The sequence below is a fragment of the Phyllostomus discolor genome, chromosome 14 (genome assembly GCF_004126475.2).
Source record: "Phyllostomus discolor isolate MPI-MPIP mPhyDis1 chromosome 14, mPhyDis1.pri.v3, whole genome shotgun sequence".
Taxonomy (NCBI): Eukaryota; Metazoa; Chordata; class Mammalia; order Chiroptera; family Phyllostomidae; genus Phyllostomus; species Phyllostomus discolor.
Window position 1 is genome coordinate 50881865 of NC_040916.2, and position 19996 is coordinate 50901860.

General features: G+C 38.6%; 1 protein-coding gene and 1 pseudogene across 5 annotated transcripts in view; both read right to left on the reverse strand.

Annotated features, from left to right (window-relative positions):
* Nucleotides 1–3495: 3495 nt before the first annotated feature.
* On the reverse strand, nucleotides 3496–5234 carry LOC114488992 (annotated as a pseudogene).
* Nucleotides 5235–10638: 5404 nt separating this feature from the next.
* The window catches only part of FMO5 (flavin containing dimethylaniline monoxygenase 5), a 30520-nt gene continuing 21162 nt past the window's right edge, over nucleotides 10639–19996 (reverse strand). For 4 of the 5 annotated variants that reach the window (XM_036015814.1, XM_028502650.2, XM_036015815.1 and 1 more), the window contains 3 exons: nucleotides 16864–17216; nucleotides 13604–13676; nucleotides 10639–11316 (listed from right to left, as the gene is read on the reverse strand). In XM_036015814.1, the coding sequence (XP_035871707.1) occupies nucleotides 10971–11316; nucleotides 13604–13676; nucleotides 16864–17216 (772 nt within the window). In that variant the 3' untranslated portion in view covers nucleotides 10639–10970. The remainder of the gene's footprint in view (nucleotides 11317–13603; nucleotides 13677–16863; nucleotides 17217–19996) is intronic. The other variant, XM_036015817.1, reaches the window with a different exon arrangement.

The window sequence follows — 19996 nt, forward strand, 5'->3', positions numbered from 1 at the left end:
TGACAGAGGACCCAGTGGAGTCTAAGAACTATTGAGGTTGGAATAAGAGAGGTTTTGAAGAGTGGGATGCTGGAAATTGAGATTTTGGTAGTGTTTGAGTTATTGCTAATGACAATGTCTTAAATATGACCATGGGTGTAGATAGCTAAGGTGAGGTAGATTATGAAGTCATTGGAGTGAGAAGGTCACTAAATTAAGAGGCCAGGTGGCAGAGTGTTAGAGGTCTGCTTCACATTCAGACTCATTCTCTCTTCCTCTTTAATAACATGACCTTGAATTTTACCTGGACACACTGCCTCTCTTTAAAAAGGCATATTTGTTAGCCTCCCTTGTAGCTAGGTGTATGTAACTAAGTTCTAATGAGATTTAAGTAGAAATGTTATACAGAACTCCTAATAAGTCTCCCTGAAAGAAAAGGGGTGTGTTCTTCTACATTTCTTTCTTCTGTTTAATGTTCATATAACAGCAAGAGCTCCAGCAACCATCTTGGACCATGAGGTAGAAACCACATACTGATAGTAAAGTGGAAAGAGGAGCAATGGAGCTGTTTTGACGTCTCAGGACTATCTTTTTTATAGGATAGGAAAATAAACTTCAATCTTGTCTAAGCAGTTGTTACTTTTGATTTTTTATATTAGATGAGATGAACCTAATCCTAATACACTGAATTGATGAAAGTAATACTAACATAGGTATTAATGTCAACTATAGAAGTAATTATATACAGAGGCAGAGAGTTTGGTACTCAAACCTTCACTGAATGAAGGGAAGTCAAGGGAGGTCCATAAATAACTTCAAACAGGAGAGGTAGTAGGGTGCTTCAAAAAGGTGGGAATTTAAGAAAGCAGGGAGAAACAGCCATGAGGATCAAAGCAGCAGTGGGAACCAAAGAAGACACTTACCATGCCTTTTTGCCTGTGTTAAGACACTGACTTTTTAAATCCTGTGTTTGGTTGAGGAAATACAGTATACCTCATTTTATTGTGCTTCAATTTTGTTCTGCCTAACAGGTATTGCATTTTTCACAAATTGAAAGCAAGACCCTCCTCCAACAAAATGATTACAACTCACTTTATTGCAGTATTTGTTTTATTATGGTGGTCTGGAACTGAAATCACAGTATTTCTAAGGTATGTCTGTAAGTTATATGCAGGAAATATCACTTGTGTCTCAAACCAAACTGGACATTAGAGATGACATGCTGACTCAGATCAGTGACCTATTCCAGAATATTTTCTAGAACAGGCTTGCCCCACAGCCATTTCAAAATGTTAAGCACACCTTAATATCCTTGATCATTTTTATAAAAGTATTCACACTTATGTCTGTATGTATTTATAGGTGTACTCACTATTTTATTTAATCCTTTAAAAATGCATTCAGCCTTGACTGATGTGGTGCAGTTGATTGGAGCATTGGCCCATAATTGAGAGGTTGCAGGTTTGATTCCCAGTCAGAGCATGTACTAAGGCTGCAGGTTTAATCCCTGGTCCTGGTGCCTAAGGGAGGCAACAGATCGATATTTCTCTTGCACATAGATGTTTGTCTTTCCCCCTTCCTCTCTCCCCTCCTCTCTTTCTAAAAGCAATGAAAAAATGTCCTCACTTGAGGATAAAAAAAATCATATTCATACTTTTACCTCCCATATTGAATTTATTCATTCAGTTAATTAATCATTAATTTACTCAATTCATATTATGTTTTAGGTGGCATTAGCAATATACGGATTAACTACAAAGTATCTTCCTCCAAGGAATTTACTAGTTCATGGAGGAAACAGGAGAGAGGACCAAGTGATATTATATAGTATGACAAAGATATTCACCAAATATAATTGAGCAATATACCAGGTGCAATGAACTGTCAAAGAAGGTCACCTATTTTATATTGGGTATCAGGAAGGGATTCCTGGAAGATAAAAGATGAAGTAAATCTTGAGGGTGAAATGAACGCTAGTCCTGCTTGGCAAGTGAAGATTTTACCAAAGGGGGGGTTCAGCATGAGAATGTGTACAGAAGTGTGGAAAAACATAGCACTTGGAAAATTTCAAATAGGCAGTCTGGAAGATATTTACATACTGCTATATATTAAATTACTATTGACAAAAGTAACAGGGCACAGAGCTGCCAGCCTGTTCTCTATTAATCTGTCTCTATTTTGCTTGTTAGTTCATTTTGTTCATTAGATTCCACATATGAGTGAAATCATATAGTACTTGTCTTTCTCTGACCGGCTTATTTCACTTAGCATAATGCTCTCCAGGTCCATCATGCTATTGCAGAGGTTAAGATTTCCTTCTTTTTTGTGGCTGAGTAGTATTCCATTGTGGAACTGTACCACAGTTTTTTTTTTATCAACTCATCTACTGATGGACACTTGGCTATTGTAAAAAACACTGCAATGAACATAGGGGTGCATATATTTTTCAAATTAGTATTTCAGATTTCTTTGGATAATCCAAAAGTGGAATCACTGGGTCATAAGGCAGTTCCATTTCTAACTTTTTGAGGTAGTTCCATACTGTTTTCCACATTGGCTGTTCTACTCCATATTACCACCAATGGTGCACAAAGGTTCTCTTTTCTCCACATCCTTGCCAACACTTGTTGTTTGTTCATTTATTGATGATGGCCATTATGACAGGTGTGAGGTCATACCTCATAGTAGTGTTCTTCAAAAAATTTTTTTTTGTGGTTGAGATGTTTTATTGCATCTTTGGTGACTGCTTTGGGGGAGCAGTCCCTGCACCTGGTGTAGTGCTCTGAAGAGGAGACCATCTCAGGCCTAGCCCCTGTAGCCCAGACTGGACTGAGCCCCCGGGGCCTCCTATGGAAAAATGGCACAGTACCTGGCCCTTTTAGCCTGTGATTACCAATAAAATAATCATAATAAAAATAAAAAGTCTTTGTCTGGTGTGGTGGCTCCTGGTTGGCAGGATCTGTATATGTTGTGGCTGCTCGTGAACAAATACACACAGACAACAGAAGTCCTGTGGAGAAAAAGGGATGGCATAGCCACTCTTTGAGAGAGAGAGAGAGGGCAAGGGGGCCAGAGAGCTCAGTCCCTGCCTGGACAAGCTTTTATTGCTTCTCTGGAGACATTAGATGGAGAGTAGTTCTCATTTACTATGCACAGGTTCACTGCGGGGATTACCTTTTACAGATAACAAAGGAAAGAATGTTGCTAATTACTTCAAAGAGAAGGGTGTTGCAGGCCAAAGGGAAAAGTGGTAGAATCCATCACATCCATACTTGGGAGGTTTAGCTCAGATTTTAGGAAGTTGCAGTAAACCCTTGCTGCCTCAATTCAGGGTGAGGGAGTTTTAGCAAAAGCAAGTCTCATAGCAGTCTAGGTACAATGCAAACCTGATTCCCTATGGGAAATCCTCTCCGTGGGCGTGGTCCTGGTCCTGTGCGCCACACGCACCCCACTGGTTTTCCACGTGAGGGCTGAGCTACATTTCCATACCATGCGAAGTGGTTCTTTACAGTTCAGATGACCCTTCAGGTTTTCCTATAGGAACAGAAGTATACGAAGCTGTGTAAGTACGTATGCAGAGTTTTATCTGAGCCCTAATAGTCTGTCCCACTTTCCTTGGATAGTTAATTCAGCAGATGCAAAGGGGCTGGCTTGTTCTCCTTTTGATTTCCTTCACAAGGTCTTCTCTTCGGACATCCACCTCTTCTCTGCTAGCCACCAAATGGAACTTGATGACCCTGTCCTTGAGCTCCTGCTTACCAATGATGGCCATCAGTGGGATACCTGCCTCCTTCACAGTACTGCAGCTGGCTCAGTAACCAGTAACTGAGCTGGTTTTTCTTGTAAAGCAGCTCAGCCTTGATTCCAGCAGCCCACAGTCATGAGATGAGCTTCAATCTCTCCTCCAGCAGCTTCTATGCAGATGCCACAAGCACCTGCGTTTCTGTGGTTCCCACCTTTTCCTCTGAAGCCTCCAACCTCTGCTCCATGGTGGAGAAGATCTGCCCCACTCCAATGCTGAGCCCCATGCATGGAACATTGAGCCCTTTGGGGTTGAACGTGCCCACCAGCCCATTAGCACCCACCAGTGGCCACACTGCCCACACCAGGGGCTCCTCCCCAGCCTTGGTTGGGGTCTATAGCAGCACTGACTCATAAATTACCCCAATATAGTAATTCAGCCCTCAAGCAAGGCTCAAGTCAAAGGAGATCTTTTCAGTGATGCCAAACACAGTCAAATACTCAAACAGCAGCTTCGGGTCTCCCAGGTCCTCTAAGGCCTCTTGTTTTGGGATAGTTTAGGGTACTGGACCAGGGATACTCCACCGTACTGCTGAACATAGTCCCTAGTGTGGTCAGCCACCTTAGGTGCAAGTCCCTTCTCTCCTACCATCTCGTTTTTTACTTCTTCCCAGGACGCCTTGTCTGGCTTGTCCACTGAGGAGCAGATGGTGCAGAACTTGCTATCAGGAGCTCCACAGATTGCAAACATCCCATCTAGGATGCACTGATCATTCACCTTGACCAAGAAGTCACCTATCTGAAGTGAATTCAGGATCTCACACATGATCTTCAGGCACTCTGCATCAGGGATCATGGGGTCAAATTGCCTAGCAATGTCAGAATCACACTGATAGAATTCCCAATATGGTAGAATTCCCAATATCAGCCACAGGTCATGGTTGGGTTATCCCACCGGTATACTTTTGCTATGTGGTAACGTTTAATGTTGGTGAGTTTATTCATTGCCAAATATCGAGCAAAAGGAACAGTGAGGTAATAGTGAAGAGACAGCAGCTCCCTACCCTGGTCCTTCAGGTCATGGCTAAGCTTAGAGTCTTCTCTGTACTTGCCAGTCAGTGTTTCCTTTAGTTCAAACACAGGCATATCAATTACTTCTGCACCATGGCACTTGAAGCAGCTGATGATTATATCAAACACCTTCTCCCCAAACTCCATTTGCCAGGGATTGTAGTCTCTTGTTCCCTAAGGAGTTTTGAACATAAACTTCTGTCTCCCTTCATCATGGCCCAGCTGTGCCTTTGGTTGCAGTAGTTTTGCCACCTCCTCCTCGATCTCCTTGGCGCTGGCCTTCTGTTGTTTCAGTCCCCCTACAAGCTCTCCCTGAAGTCACAGTAGCTCCTCCAGCACCACACGCTCTGCCATACTGGCTGCTAACTGGACAAGGACTGATGTCATGCTTGGTGGTGGTGGCCACAGCTTCCTAAAATATTTTTATTATAAAAAAGAGAGAGGGGAAGGGAGGGAGAGAAAGGGGGGAGAGAAACATCGATGATGTGTGAGAGAAACATCAATTGGCTGCCCCTTGCACACCCCCAAACAGGGACCTGGCCCACCACCCAGGCATGTGCCCTGACCAGGAATCAAACCAGCAACATTTCACCCTGCAGGACACCCAACCAACTGAACTATGTCCATCAGGGCTGAATTGTATAAGTTCTTTATAAATTTTAAATATTAACTCCTTATCAGATATATCAGTGAATATGTTCTCCCATTCAGTAGGTTGTCTTTTCATTTTGTTGATGGTTTCCTTTGCTGTGCAAAAATTTTTAGTTTGATGTGGTCTTGTTTATTTTTTCTTTTCTTTCCTTTGCCTGAGGAGATATATCCAAAAAATGAGATGTTTAAGATTTTACTGTTTCCTTCTAAGATTTTTATGATTTTGAGTCTAACACTTCAGTATTTAATCCATTTCGAGTTTATTCTTGTGTATGGTATAAGAAGATGGTCTAGTTTCAATTTTTTGCACATATCTTTCCCATTTTTCCCAACACCATTTATTGAATAGACTGTCTTTACCCCATTCTTTCCTTTTTCAAATATTAATCGACTCTAAAGGTATGGATTTATTTCTGGGCTCTCTATTCTATTCCATTAATCTATATGTCTGTTTTTATATTAGTATCATGTTGTTTTGATTGCTGTGGCCTTGTAGTATATTTTGATATCAGGTAGTGTGCTTCCTTCAACTTTGTTCTTCTTTCTCAAAATTGCTGTGGCTCTTTGGGATCATTTATGGTCCCATATGAATTATTGGAGTATTTGTTCTAGTTCTGTGAAATATGCCATTGGTATCTTGATAGAAATTGTGTTAAATCTATAGATTGCTTTGGGTAATATGGATGTTTTAATGACGTTAATTCTTCCTACCCATGAACATGGTATATGTTTCCACTTATTTATATCTTCTTAAATCTCTTTCTTCAGTGTCTTATAATTTTCTGAGTACATGTCTAGTGAAATTGAAGCAGAATTAAAAAAAACTCCTGGACTGGATGGCTTCACAGGTGAATTTTACCAATCATTCAGAGAAGAACTAATACCTATCCTCAAACTGTTCAAAAAAATTCAAGAAGAGGGAAGATTCCCAAGCTCAATTTACCAGGCCAGCATTATCCTAATTCCAAAACTAGATAAAGACACTACAAAGAAAGAAAATTATAGGCTGATAAACCTGATGAACACAAATGCTATCATCCTCAACAAAATATTAGCAAACTAGATCCAGTGATACATAAAAAAGATCTGCCCTTATCTGCTGGCTCAGTTGGTTGGAGCATCATTCTGTACACCAAACTCCAGTGAGGGCACATACCTAGGCTGTGAGTTCAATCCCCAGTCAGGGCATGTACATGAGGCAAACAATCGATGTTTTTCTCTCACATCTCTCTCTCTCTCTCTTCCTTCTTCTCTCTCTAGAATCAATGAATATATACTCAGGTGAGGATTTTTTTTAAAAAAAGATCTTATACCATGATCAAGTGGGATTTAGTCCAGAAAGGCATGGTTTGAATAATATCTGTAAATCAATAAATGTGATATACCACATAAGCAAAATGAAGGATAAAAACCACATGATCATACCAATAGATGCAGAAAAAGTATCTGATAAAACCCAGCATCCATTTGTGATAAAAACTCCTGGCAAAGTGGGAATAGAGAGAACAAATCTCAGTGTAGTAAAGGTATATGGCAAACCCACAGCCAACATACTCAATTGGCAAAAACTACAAGTGTTTCCCTTAAGATCAGGAGCAAGACATGGATGTTCATGTTCAATATAGTACTGGAAGTTCCAGTCACAGCATCAGACAAGAAGGAATAAGACCATCCAAATTAGAAAGGAAGAAGTAAAATTGTCATTATTTGCAGGTGACACAATACTGTGTATAGAGATCCCTAAGGATTCCATAAAAACACTACTAGCATTGATAAATGAATTCAGTAAAGTAGTAGGATACAAAATAAATTCCAGAAATCTGCCCTGGCTGGTGTAGCTCAGTGGATTGAACACAGGCTGTGAATCAGAGGGTCGCCAGTTCAATTCCCATTCAGGGCACATGCCTGGGTTGTGGGTCAGGTCCCTAGTAGAGGGTGTTCGAGAGGCAACCACACATTGGTGCTCCTCTCCTTCTCTTTCTCCTTCCCTTCCTCTCTCTCTAAAAATAAATAAATAAAATCTTTAAAAAAATATCCCAAAATCAATTGCATTTTTATACACTAACAATGAACTATCATAAAGGGAAACTAAGAAGAAAACAGCCCCACTCATAATTTCTTCCAAAAGAATAAAATGACTAGGAACAAACTTAACCAAGGATGTAAAAGACCTATACTTGGAAAATTATTAGTATTTCTTTAATTTTTACTTAATGTCCTTTTTATGTTCCATGATGCCATCCAGGATACATTACATTTAGATGTCAGGTGTTCTTAGACTCCTCTAGCCTATGACAGTTTCTCAGACTTACCTTATTTTTGATGGTCTTGACCATTTTTAATGATTAGATATTCTATAAAATATTACTGAACTTGGGTTTATCTGGTATTTTTCTCATGGTTAGCCTGGCTTATGGATTTTAAGAGGAAGACCACAAAAGTAAAGTACCCTTCTCATCACATCATATCAAGGGTGTAACTGAACAAACAGGGGTTCAGCTGCATGCCCCAAAGAAAGCCAGACTTGTGAGGCAGGTGCTAGTGCAAAAGGCAAGAGGCTTTATTAAGTTGTCACCTGTGACCTGGGAGAATGGTAGACTCCCATCTAAAGGCCATCTCCTTTTCCTGCTCAAGGCTGCTATTCTTACATGGATAGGGAGGGGAGAACTTTTTCTATCCATTCATATTTCTAGCTTTTGGCAGCACTCAGTGTAAGAACCTCCCCCTGCTGCCATCTGGGTCAGTGGAGGAGACTCCCCAGCACTCAGGCTGACTGTCTGTGGTTACAAGGATACATACTATCAACATGACTTCATTGTGAATGTTAATCTTAATCACCCAGCTGAGGCAGTATGTGTCAGATTTCTCCATTGTGAAGTTATTATTCCCTCTTTCCATACTGCTATCTTTGGAAGGATGTCACTATGTACTTTATACTTAAAACAGAGTGTCTACATAAATTATTTGGAATTGTGTGTGGGAGATTTGTGTTCTTCCCCTCTTATTAATTTATTCAATCATTTATATCAGTATGGACTTGTGGGTATTTTTAATATTTTATGTTATAATCTAATATTAGGTAATTTATTGCTCAAATTGTTACATCTTTGACCACTGGGTCCACTTTCAGTTTGCTCCTGTGTCTCTTTGACATACTGTATCAGTTTGCTTTTGAGAATGTCCATACTGTTTGGCACTATACAGATGTATTCTACTGTCTAATCTAATTGGAAAAAATGATATAACCTTTTAATATAATTACAAAAGCAAGATATGATAAATTGATGAATATTAGCACATATTCAGCAGTTATGAGTTGGTACCTTGAATTGTTTTGAGTTCAATTTCCTAGTCAGATCTTACTTTTAGCTCATTTTAGAAGTTAATCAATTATTTTTTATAACCTTGCACATTATAAGGAGAAAGAGAGTCAATGAATTTAGAGTAAAAATTTTTGTCAAGAAAACTGGGGTACTTGTTGCTGATGATTAGGAATTGTATTATGAAAGGACCATTCATGCACAAACTGACCTGCTAAAAGAGGCAAATTTATGTTAAAAGAAATGAAAAAAAGCAAGTGACCCTCAATTTACTTTTGAATTAACCTGCAGATTAAAAGATAATAGGTCCATTTTAATAGGTTATAAATACCCAACATCATAATGATTAGGGAAGGAAAAAGACCTAGGAAGTAATATTGGTTGTCAATTCTTTAATTCCCAAAAGACATTTCCAAAGGTAAATTAGGCCAAAGGTCAGGAAATTGTCCAAATAATTATGACTAGGAGGAAGTTGCAGTTCTCACATTTCTGGTTCTCTTATGTGCATTATTAAGAAAGATAATACTTTCTAATGTTCTTTCAGTTTTTCAAGTTTATCCTTTTACTGACTAATAGGCATCAATTCCAAAGTATATTGCACAACAGCTACTTATGAACATATACCTGGCTAGTAGATATAGTACCTTCATTCATGAAATTCAGTGTGTCTGATAGCTAACACTTAGTTAACTTCTCTGTGAGATAAGAACAGAGCAAAAACTTCTACAGATGAGAAAACAGAATCAACAGTGGCACTGGCACATAAGCCAGAATACTTGCTTTTCATTTCATTTACTTTATTTTTCAGAACTATACTGTATGATATAGAGAATTGTCATAAGCAGAATGTCCTTATATTTATTTATTTTTAAATAAGTGTATTTGAGTGACATTAGTTAATAAAATCATATAGTTTCAAGTGTATAATTCTATGATACATCATCTTTATATTGCATTGTATACCCACAAACCAAAGTCAAATCTTCTTCCCTCTCCATATATTTGACCCCCTTTTACCTTTTCCTTTACTACCTCCCTATCCCCTTCCCTCTGAATGCCCCTATATTTAGTTAATATCAATTCTAATTTAATACAGAAATGACCTCTTCAAATACTTACTACTTAGACTTTGTGTGGGAAGGATTGGAGTGGAGAAAACAGGAGTAGGGGGAGACAAATCAAATCACATTTGTAGGCCATGGGACAACAATAGGCAGCTACTTATATTTCATAAGGTAAAGTCCTGTTAGATTCTAACATGCAAACTAAAAGATCAGAAAAGATAGGACAACTAATTTGAAGTCTCAAGTTTTTCAACAAAGTTGAACCTTCTGACAAATGCTAGATTATCAGAATGACCCATAAGCCTAGAAAATTAAAGGTAGTTTCTTCATTAAGATAATAAAGACCTTTAGCTGAGAGGAAAAGAGTCAAAATGACCAGGTATCAGATACACTAGTGAATAGCTAGTGAGACAAAATGTTTAATTATCTACATATCTTAGGTATATACAACTGTTATAAGACTATTCCTTAGGAAACATATATTTAATTACAATATTAAAAACGAATATAAGATTGAGTTTCTAATAGAAAAACAAATCCTATCAGAGGCAGAGTTACACGGAGTTACCCATTTCTTATACAGATGCTGACATATGCTCCCCATCATAATATTTGATAAACATTTTATTTCAAAGATTTTATTTATTTACTTTTACAGAAAAGGAGAGAAACATCAATGTGTGGTTGCCTCTCATGCATGCCCCCCTGGTGACCTGGCCCACAACCAGGCATGTGCTGTGACTGGGAATCGAACTGGCAACCCTTCAGGTCGAAGGTTGGCACTCAATCCACTGAACCATACTAGCCAGGGCTGATAACAACAAACATTTTATTAAGCATCTATCATGTATCAAGAACTCTGTTAAGGGCATGAAAAGATGACTAAGAGAGTAACTGAGCTCACAGTCTAGGGATGGCTGAAAGGAAAACATAATGGGCCATAAGAAGGAAGACAAGTTCATATGAATGAAAAGCTGGAATTCCATTGTGGGGAAAAGAGGAAAGAGGATAAATGCTTTGGAAAGGGATATAAAAGTAGATTTCTGCACCATGGGAAACTGGGTGTTGTTCAATCTTATCAGATTCTGAAGACATCTCTAAATCCAGCTCCCCAAAGAAAACTGATGCAAGGACAATGGAACAGCTAAAAGTAAGTTATAATTACAACAAAGAAAACAACAGCCAGCACACACGTGGCCATTGTTATTGGTGAAGTTGTGGAATTACTGCTTGCAATTGCTCTCGTCATCAGAGGTTTCCTGATACGATCTTCTGTGGTAAGGAGAGCTTTTCGAGCCCCATTCCACTTTCCTGGGCCCTGTAGACGATATTGGATTGGAGTACAGGGTCCCAATAATAACTGTAATGCCAATTTGGGGTCAGTGAAGGCCAGATACAGCAGATTGGGCTTGACACCCACCAGATCAGCAAGCTCTTCCATGGTATCTATATAATCTCCCTGAATGGTATGGCGTTGGCTCTCCACATACCTGAAGCAGAGAAGACAAAAGCCATGGTCTAATCACAATTTAATCAATTAATCAGTGAATTAATCAGTGCTTTCTAAATGTGTGCTATTGGCTCAATATTGTTCTGGGAGCTGTGAAAAATAGGGAAGAAAGATAAGACATTGTCTCTATCCTTAAGGCTTTATCATCTGCTGAAAAAGATAAGATAGATACACACATATGAAATATAGAAGAATATAAGACTTTTGGCAAATCACTTATGCTACATAGAAATATAGAAGAGGGTAGTTAAAATAGGGCTATAACAAATCTTTGAAGGATGTGGAAATACAGATAAGCTGAGAACAAAGAGGAAAGTATTACAAGTCAAGGGGATAGCAGGGTGAAGGAATAAGGCAGGAATGAGTGAAGAATGTGAATATGAAAGATCTGTAGGCACTATCTACAGTAGAGGAGGAATGTTGTAGTAAACAAGGATGGATATAGAGAGGCAAGTATCCAGATACAGAAGAGTGATGTTAACAGAAAGAACACACAAAACTTCAGTTTGGGACCCCTAACTGATAGCAGTGGTGGTGGGTTCCACAGAGCAGGACTTCTGAGAGCCAATGTTAATTCAGAATCTTGAAAGAAGGGGGAAGGATGACATATCCCATAATAGGAAGTGACTCTCCAAATGGAGTCAGATGGAATGATTATACCAAGTGCAGATTTGAAGAGCTAAAAGGGCCTTTTAGAGGGAAATGTGGTAATAAAGATGCCTGTGTGGAAGCAGTAGGATTTAGAGAGCTAACTGGTAACTTTCTTGTTTTACTTACTACAGTAAAAATAAAAGAAAGGACAGTGGGACAGACAGGAAGAGAAAAGCCAAGTCAAATTAATTAAGATTAGATGGGCTTATTGAAAGAATCCAAAAACAAGGACAGGAAACAAAATAGAAAATAAATTTAAGGTAGAATTGGTGAAATGGAATCCCACAGGAACTGACAAATTCTAAAGTTCAGAAGAGAAGATAAGACAGGATAGAATCTGGGAGTCCTCCCTTAAGGATGTTACATTGGCTCAAGTGTTTATAGACATGTATTTATCCTACAGTACTGGATCACAAGCTGTAATATTCATGAATTTTTCACAAAGAGATTCACAAGCACCTGCCTTGTAAGGTTTTTATGAGGAATAAATAAACTCATACATATAAACCATTTAGTGTATGTACATAGTTGACCCTCAGTAAAGGTAAATTATATCCTTAGGGACTGCTCAGTCAGAAGGCAGCCAGACAAAAATAAGTAAATAAGTAAAGGGAAGGGTAGAGTTGAACTTGGATATTTAGTACCAGAAAAACAAAGAAAGAAAGTACTCCAAGAAGGAAGAGAAAGATGAAATGTTTAAAAGCATCAAACTGAGAGAGGAAGGAAAATGAAGTTGATCATGGATGACCTTTAAGAACACAGTAGCAGAAATTACAATGCAGGGAGCATAGGAGAAAAAAAGGTGAGAATTTAGAGCATATAGTGCCCAATATTTATTACAGAAGTTTGACAGTGAAAACAAGGAGAAAGTAGAGTATCTGGAAAAGGCATAAGGGTTAAATAAAAACTCTCTCCTCCAAGATAAGGAAGAGTTATGCTAATATAACCATTTAAAGAAAACCACATATTTAGGCCTGGAGTGACTGTGCCTCTGACTTTCACACAAAATTTTAGGAACTTATCATCAACTTCTACTTTGTCCAAATAAAAATCAACCAGTGAATAAGCTCAGTTCTGAAATTCAGATTGCTGAATTATTGTATCCACCCAAGCACTAAGCAGCACCTTTCCAAATCATGAGCCACTGTGACCTACCTGAGTGTGCTGTCACATGATGACGGCCCACAAAATGGCCTCTGCAGATTTGTAAGTCTTCCTGCAGATTTAGAATTCAACCATATATACTGCTTAATTCATTGGTCACTGTTCCTTTCTCTGGCAGCTCTACAAGCACTTCAAGTAAACCTTGCAAAAAGGTTTATACCTGGCCAGGCATATATGTGCCCAACTTTCTCTCCATATGCTTTTTACTACTCAACTTTTCTTTTAGGTCCTACATGTATGATTTTAAATACTTTTCTTAAGCTGCTTCTTCTCCAGCCATATCCAAATCACTTGGTGCTATTTTTCCATTCTATTGTCAGAAACTATTATTTCCTTTTCCTTCAAAATACAATCTAAATCCTTAAACAAACATGATAAAGATAAATATAGTACATTTCTGTTCTTATTATGTAGAAAAATTTAGCACATACTTTCCTGGGAGAATTTCTCACCTTTTTTTAATTTGCTCTTGAGCCTTAGTTATTTCTATTTTCATTTCACTTTGTGAAGGTAATGCTTTGAGCCCTAAAGAGAAAAATCAAAAATTTAAGTGTAAAGTTACCTCAGTAGGAACAATAATCTTATTAACAATTACTATGTTCTAAAGAATTCAAAAAAATACAGCATAGTTTTCTGTAATCAAGGAGGCTACACCTTACCTTAATCACCTTACCCTACTACTACCATAATATAATGATATTATGATATATGATAATATGATATAATACTACCATAATACTAACCTCAGTAGCTTTCTGTATTCTACTCTGTCTTTAGGAGATATTTCTCTTAACTCTGTCTTCTAACTGATACCTGCTTCCTCCTTAGCATAGTCTTTCAATTGGGAAATGAAATACGGACACAAGGAAATGATAAATGGCCTTAAAGTACATGGAAATGAAGTACAAAGTAAAAGGGCAGGGAGAACACACATACAGTTGTACTCTTAATAACAAAGAGGCCTTATACCATAGGGAGAAGGAAGTAAAAAATAACTTTTAATCCCATGTAATGCCTAAAGTCCTATGGAAGATAAGCCTCATCTTCTAAACTTTTTTACTTGGTCAGAATGGGGGTAAGACCAAGGGCAACTCATAATACCCAATTTTTACAGTTGAACTTAAGCACTAATGAACAGTTCCAATAGTAGGAATTTAACATCATGGACCTGGCCAGAGAAAGGTTGAATTAGTATTTAAGTCAACATAAACAACTCTAACCTAAGGATTAGTTTTATGCCAAGATTTATAAGCACTATGCCATGTAGATAATTTTAGCCACACCCAGCCAGAAAGTTTTACTGTAGAATATTTTAAATGGTATAATTTTAAAATGGTAGCACATCATACCTAATACATGCCTTCCCTGTGCAAGTACTTTAATCAAATGGTTATCTCTTTTCTCCTTAAACATTTCTGCTGATGGGGGTCTCATTACCTTCTGAAAAGATGGTTTTTAATTGGCTGCTCTAGCTGCTAGAAACATATTCCTTTTATTGACCCTAAAATCTACTTCCATGCAACTTGCTCCATTGGACTTAGCTCTGCCTTTTGAAACCAAGGAATCTAATCTTAAATGACAGGCCTTGAAACATCTGAAAATGAATATCATAATTTCTTCAAGTCTTATCATCAACAGCAGTGTACTAGTTCCTCACATAACAGGTTTTACATGCCCTGCCATGTTGGTTGCCCTTCTCTGTGCACAAGCTAGTTACTATCCTAGCGTGTCTCTCTTAAAATGTGAGACTCAGAAATTCAACACTCAAGAAATAGCCTTCAGGCCTTGCCATGTGTTTTCTCATTTACCCTTGGGAATTATTACTTATATTCATATGTCAGTGAGGAAACATTGAAATGCTTCATTTGAGATTGAGCACATGTCCCTTGCAATGCTCAATGAAGCATATTTTGAGAGTAGACTTCTAAATTACTTATAGTACCATAACTTTTACTTCTATTTACTAGAAACATCATGGGGAAGGGGGTATGTTTCTTGCCTGGGAGAGGCAAGCAATTCATCGAAAACAACAAAGGAAAAACTTCTATAGATTAGATAGGAATATATAAAGATATACACACACACACACACACACACACATGCACATAATATCCTGTGGTGCAGTTCTCTCTCAATTCATTAATACTGTTCTTGTAGTGTTTCCTTGTTCAGACACATAATATACTTTTACCATATATATTTTTTTAATTTCCCACTTCTTATCTTGCTCCCCCTCTTAGGTTACCAGTTTAAATTCAAGACCATAGCACCTGAGCCTATTCTTTTCTTGCTTTCATCTCCAACCTATATTCCATCAGCAAACCTTTTAAATTCACTAATGATAGGACTAAGGGGAATTAAGAAATGATAGAACTTTGGAAAGTTCTTTGGAAAGGTTTTTGATTTATCAACTCTAATACCATTGTTTCTGTTTTTTTCTCTGCTACCATAAAGATAGGCACTAGGGAAGAGGAAACTGTAATTCCAGCAAGAACTCTGGATAGTTTTAATTAAATATTAGTAATGATAGTATGTTTTATTATAACCACTATAGAATCAAATAATTTCTTTGTTATATTCCTCTCTGTTCTGGGATTTGAATCTACTTCATATTGGCCTAGCCAAATGGCCACCCAGCCTTTTTTATTCTCTTCCTATTTTGTTTGGATTCCTCACAATTTCAGAGGCAGCCCATTCCATCTTGAAATGGCACCAGCTGATAGAAAAAAGTTTGTTTTTAATGTTAAGCTGATATCGTGCAATCCTCAAAGTTTCACTACTTGGGCCTTGTGCAACCCTTTGAAGTGATACTGAGCAAATTAAATCCTTCTACCATGGGATATCTCTTCAGATATTTGAAGGGAACTCTCATATCTCCCCTGAATCTTATCTGCTCTAGGCTAAACCTCTCCAGCTTCTTCAGTTGTAGTTCAAGTGGCATATTTTCAAATGTCTTAACCACTCTTGCCTCTCCTATTAATGCACTCCAATTGCACTTTCGAACCATGCCTATGGGTTTACTCTGACTAGAGAAGAACAACTGTAAATTCTAAATTTCTTGAATTTACAAGAATAATTGTAATTCTAATTATAATGTTATAATTTTCTGATGATGCTAGATATAATTAAGCCCTTTGAAAGACATATTCTCCTCACTCACATTAAGCCTAGTATCTCAAACCCCAAAGTTTTTATTTTTTTCTCTTGGCTAAATTCTCCTAGCCAAGACTGAAAGAAAAGATATAAAGAGTGGAAAGTGAGAATTTGAGAGGCTGAATCTTCTCATTCTGGACTAGTATTTAACCAGATCTTAACTTTTGGCTAAAATCAAATAATCAAATCATGCCATTTCTGTTCACAAATATGTATCAGTTGTCTAAAACTAGATGAGTAGATTCTGATCTAAAGTGTACATTGGAATCACCCAAGTAACATTTTCTCAATGATCTCAAAGTCTCCCTGACCCCAAACTTACAAAATAAATACCACCAGGCAAAGCATGCCTATTTTGGGACAATTTCCCAGGAGATTATGATATACGTCCATGGTTATAAATAACTGCTTTATATTCACTCAAAAATTGATTATTGAACACTAATTTTGTGTCAGGCACTATAACATTCATACATACTGTGTCAGCTATTTAAAAGCAAGAACATAAATATAATTAAACATACTACCAATTAAGTAGTCAACTTGCATGGTTACTTACCTTTAAATACTTGAGTGACCCAGCGTCCTTGGAGCTCTGAAATGGGCATAATGGCGCCCAAGGGCTGGATCAACCCTATGATTGCAAGAGTTGGCTTTTCCAGGTTAGGAGGGAAGACCTTTTTATACAGAGATATCTTGTTTTTTACTACTTTGACAGAATCTTCAAGAAAAGGAAAAGCAAAACTATAGCCCGTGGCAAAGATAACAGCATCAATGTCATCCTCCCTGGAACCATCTTCAAATATGGCAGCTGTCTTTGTGAATTCCTTCACATTTCCTTTCACCTTCACCAAGCCAGAAATTATACGATTTGGCAGGTCATCATTGACTGTTGGATGTTGACTCAGAGGTCTGTGAGTGGTGATAAAGACCAAAAAGAAGGAGAAATGAAAGTGATCATGGGGTCATGGAGGTAGAGAGGAATCAGTAACATGTAAGTAAAATTTTACTTTGCTGGAAGTGGTTAAACAATATGCCAATGGTCTCCCTTTTGGTCTACCCATGGGATTTGGGAAAGGTTTAATGCATTTTGGAACAGATCAAGATCTCAGAGCAGAAGTTGGACACTGGATGGCATTGGAAGGGAAGATGTTGAAGTGAAGTGAAAGATGCTGGAGGGTGCATGTATAGTACTCAAGGAATAGTAGTGTTCTCAGTTATGTAATAGAGCTACAGGCAATAATTTTTATCTGTATGAAAAGAAGAATACAGAAGTGGACTATCAGCATTCTGTTGAGTCTCATTTCTAGTTTCAAAGGCCCAAGAGCGACTTCCGGCAAGATGGAGGAATAGGTGGACGCACCGTACTTCCTCGTACAACCAAGATTAGAAAACCAATAATTCACAACAATAATTTACTATCAGAATAACACCCAGAGCCGGCAGAGGATTTATCTGAATGGAAGTCAGGCAGCCAAGAAGTTGAAGTAGACGCGTTCATCCGGACTGGTAGGAGAAGACCAGCCGTGCAGGCACGGGGCTGGCTCCGGTCGGCGGCGCGCGGAGGTCGGGGGAAGGTTTGGCACGGTTTGGGCGCAAAAGCCATCCGGCGTGCAAGAAGGCAGCGGCGATCCCTGAGTACGCAAGCTGCGGCTGGCAGACCCAGAGGGGTAGCGATTGTGGACCAGGACAGAACTCGTGGCCCAGAAGCCCAGACAAGGGTCTGAGTCCAGGAGAACGGAACTACCACCATTGTTTTCTCCAGCCCCACTCCCGCTCACACCCCGCCCCCACATATAACGTCACAATCTAGCAACTGGGGTGCCCAGCCCCGGTGAGCACCTAAGGCTCCGCCCCCCACCGTAACAAGAGCCACCAGACCGGAAAAAAAAAAAGGAGAGACGGGGGAAAAAAAAATGTTTTCAACAGAGCAGATCAGTCCCCCAGGACTCATCCTTTTGAGCGACCAAGAATTAGCCAATCTATCAGATGCACAGTTCAAAACACTGGTGATCAGAAAGCTCACGGAACTGGTGGATTTTGGATGAAATTTAGATGAAAGAATGCAGATTACCATAAAACAGATGCAGGAAGACACGCGGAGGAGAGCCAATAGTGAAAGGAAGGAATATGAGTCTCAAAACAATACAGTGGACCAGAAGGAAGATAGAATCAACCAAGCAGGAAAGCATGATGAAATAAGAATTCAAAAAATTGAGGAAAAGATTAAGAACATCCAAGACACCTTTAAACGTTCCAATATCCGAATTATAGGGGTACCAGAATCGGAAGGGGGAAAGCAACAGATTGAGCACGTATTTGAACAAATAATAAAGGAGAACTTCCCCAATCTGGCAAAGGGAACAGTCTTCCAAGAAATCCAAGAAGCTCAGAGAGCCCCAAAGAAGTTGGACCCAAGAAGAAACACACCAAGGCACATCATCATTACATTAGCCAAGGTAAAAACGAAGGAGAGCATCCTAGAAGCAGCAAGACGTAAGGGGACGGTAACCTACAAAGGAGTTCCCATCAGACTGTCAGCTGATTTCTCCAAAGAGACCTTACAGGCAAGAAGGGGCTGGAAAGAAGTATTCCAGGTCATGAAAGACAAGGACCTACATCCCAGATTGCTCTATCCAGCAAAGCTCTCATTTAGAATGGAAGGGCAGATAAAGTGCTTCTCAGATAAGGTCAAGTTAAAGGAGTTCATCATCACCAAGCCCTTATTTTATGAAATGCTAAAGGGACTTATCTAAGAAAAGAAGATAAAGAAAAGACATGTATAGTAAAAGGACAGCAAACTCACAAATATCAACAACCTGTTAGAACAGGAACAGAACCACAGAAATGGAGGGTACATGGATGGTTAGCAGCAGGGGGGTGGGAGGAGGAGAGAGGGGGAAAAGGTATAGAGAATAAGTAGCATAGAATGTAGGTTGAAAATAGATAGGGGGAGGGCAAGAATAGTATGGGAAATGTAGAAGCTAAAGAACTCATAAGTATGACACATGGACATGAACTAAAGGGGGAAATGTGGGTGGGAGGGGGGTACAGGGTGGAGGGGAGAGAAGGGGGGAAATGGGACAACTGTAATAGCATAATCAATAAAATATATATTTAAAAAGAAAAAAAAAAGGCCCAAGAGCTAGACTTAGAATATTATTTTTTAAACTGTAGAATAAATTACATGTGCATAGTAATTTATAGTTATAAACTGTTTTTACATATACTAACTTATTTGAGTCCCACACAAACCCAATAAAGAAAGCAGGACAGGTGTCATTATCCAGGTTTTATAGATGAGAAAACTGAGGCGTAAAGAAGTGGCTTGCCCAAGGTCACACAGCCTAAAATTTTAAAATTTGTATCAACATAGTTTTCTATGAACTTCCTTGTGTTTCCTATAGGCTAAGGATGCCAAAAAATAACGCAGGGTTTCCAGTATCTTGGACCTTTCTAAAAACCAGTCTGTGTCCTTGGATCCTAAGTTAACAGGCTCTGAGAATCCTCAGCCCATCATGTTCAGGCAGAGCTGGCCTAGCCTCAGGAACATGGTATGTTTAAATAACTATTACTGGTTTGTTGCATTTAGTTATGCTTTGACTTTAAGTGTTTACATACAGGATCTGTTCTCATTCTGACATCATGATTTCATCTTTTTCTCCAAACTTACTCCTTTTGACTAATACTAC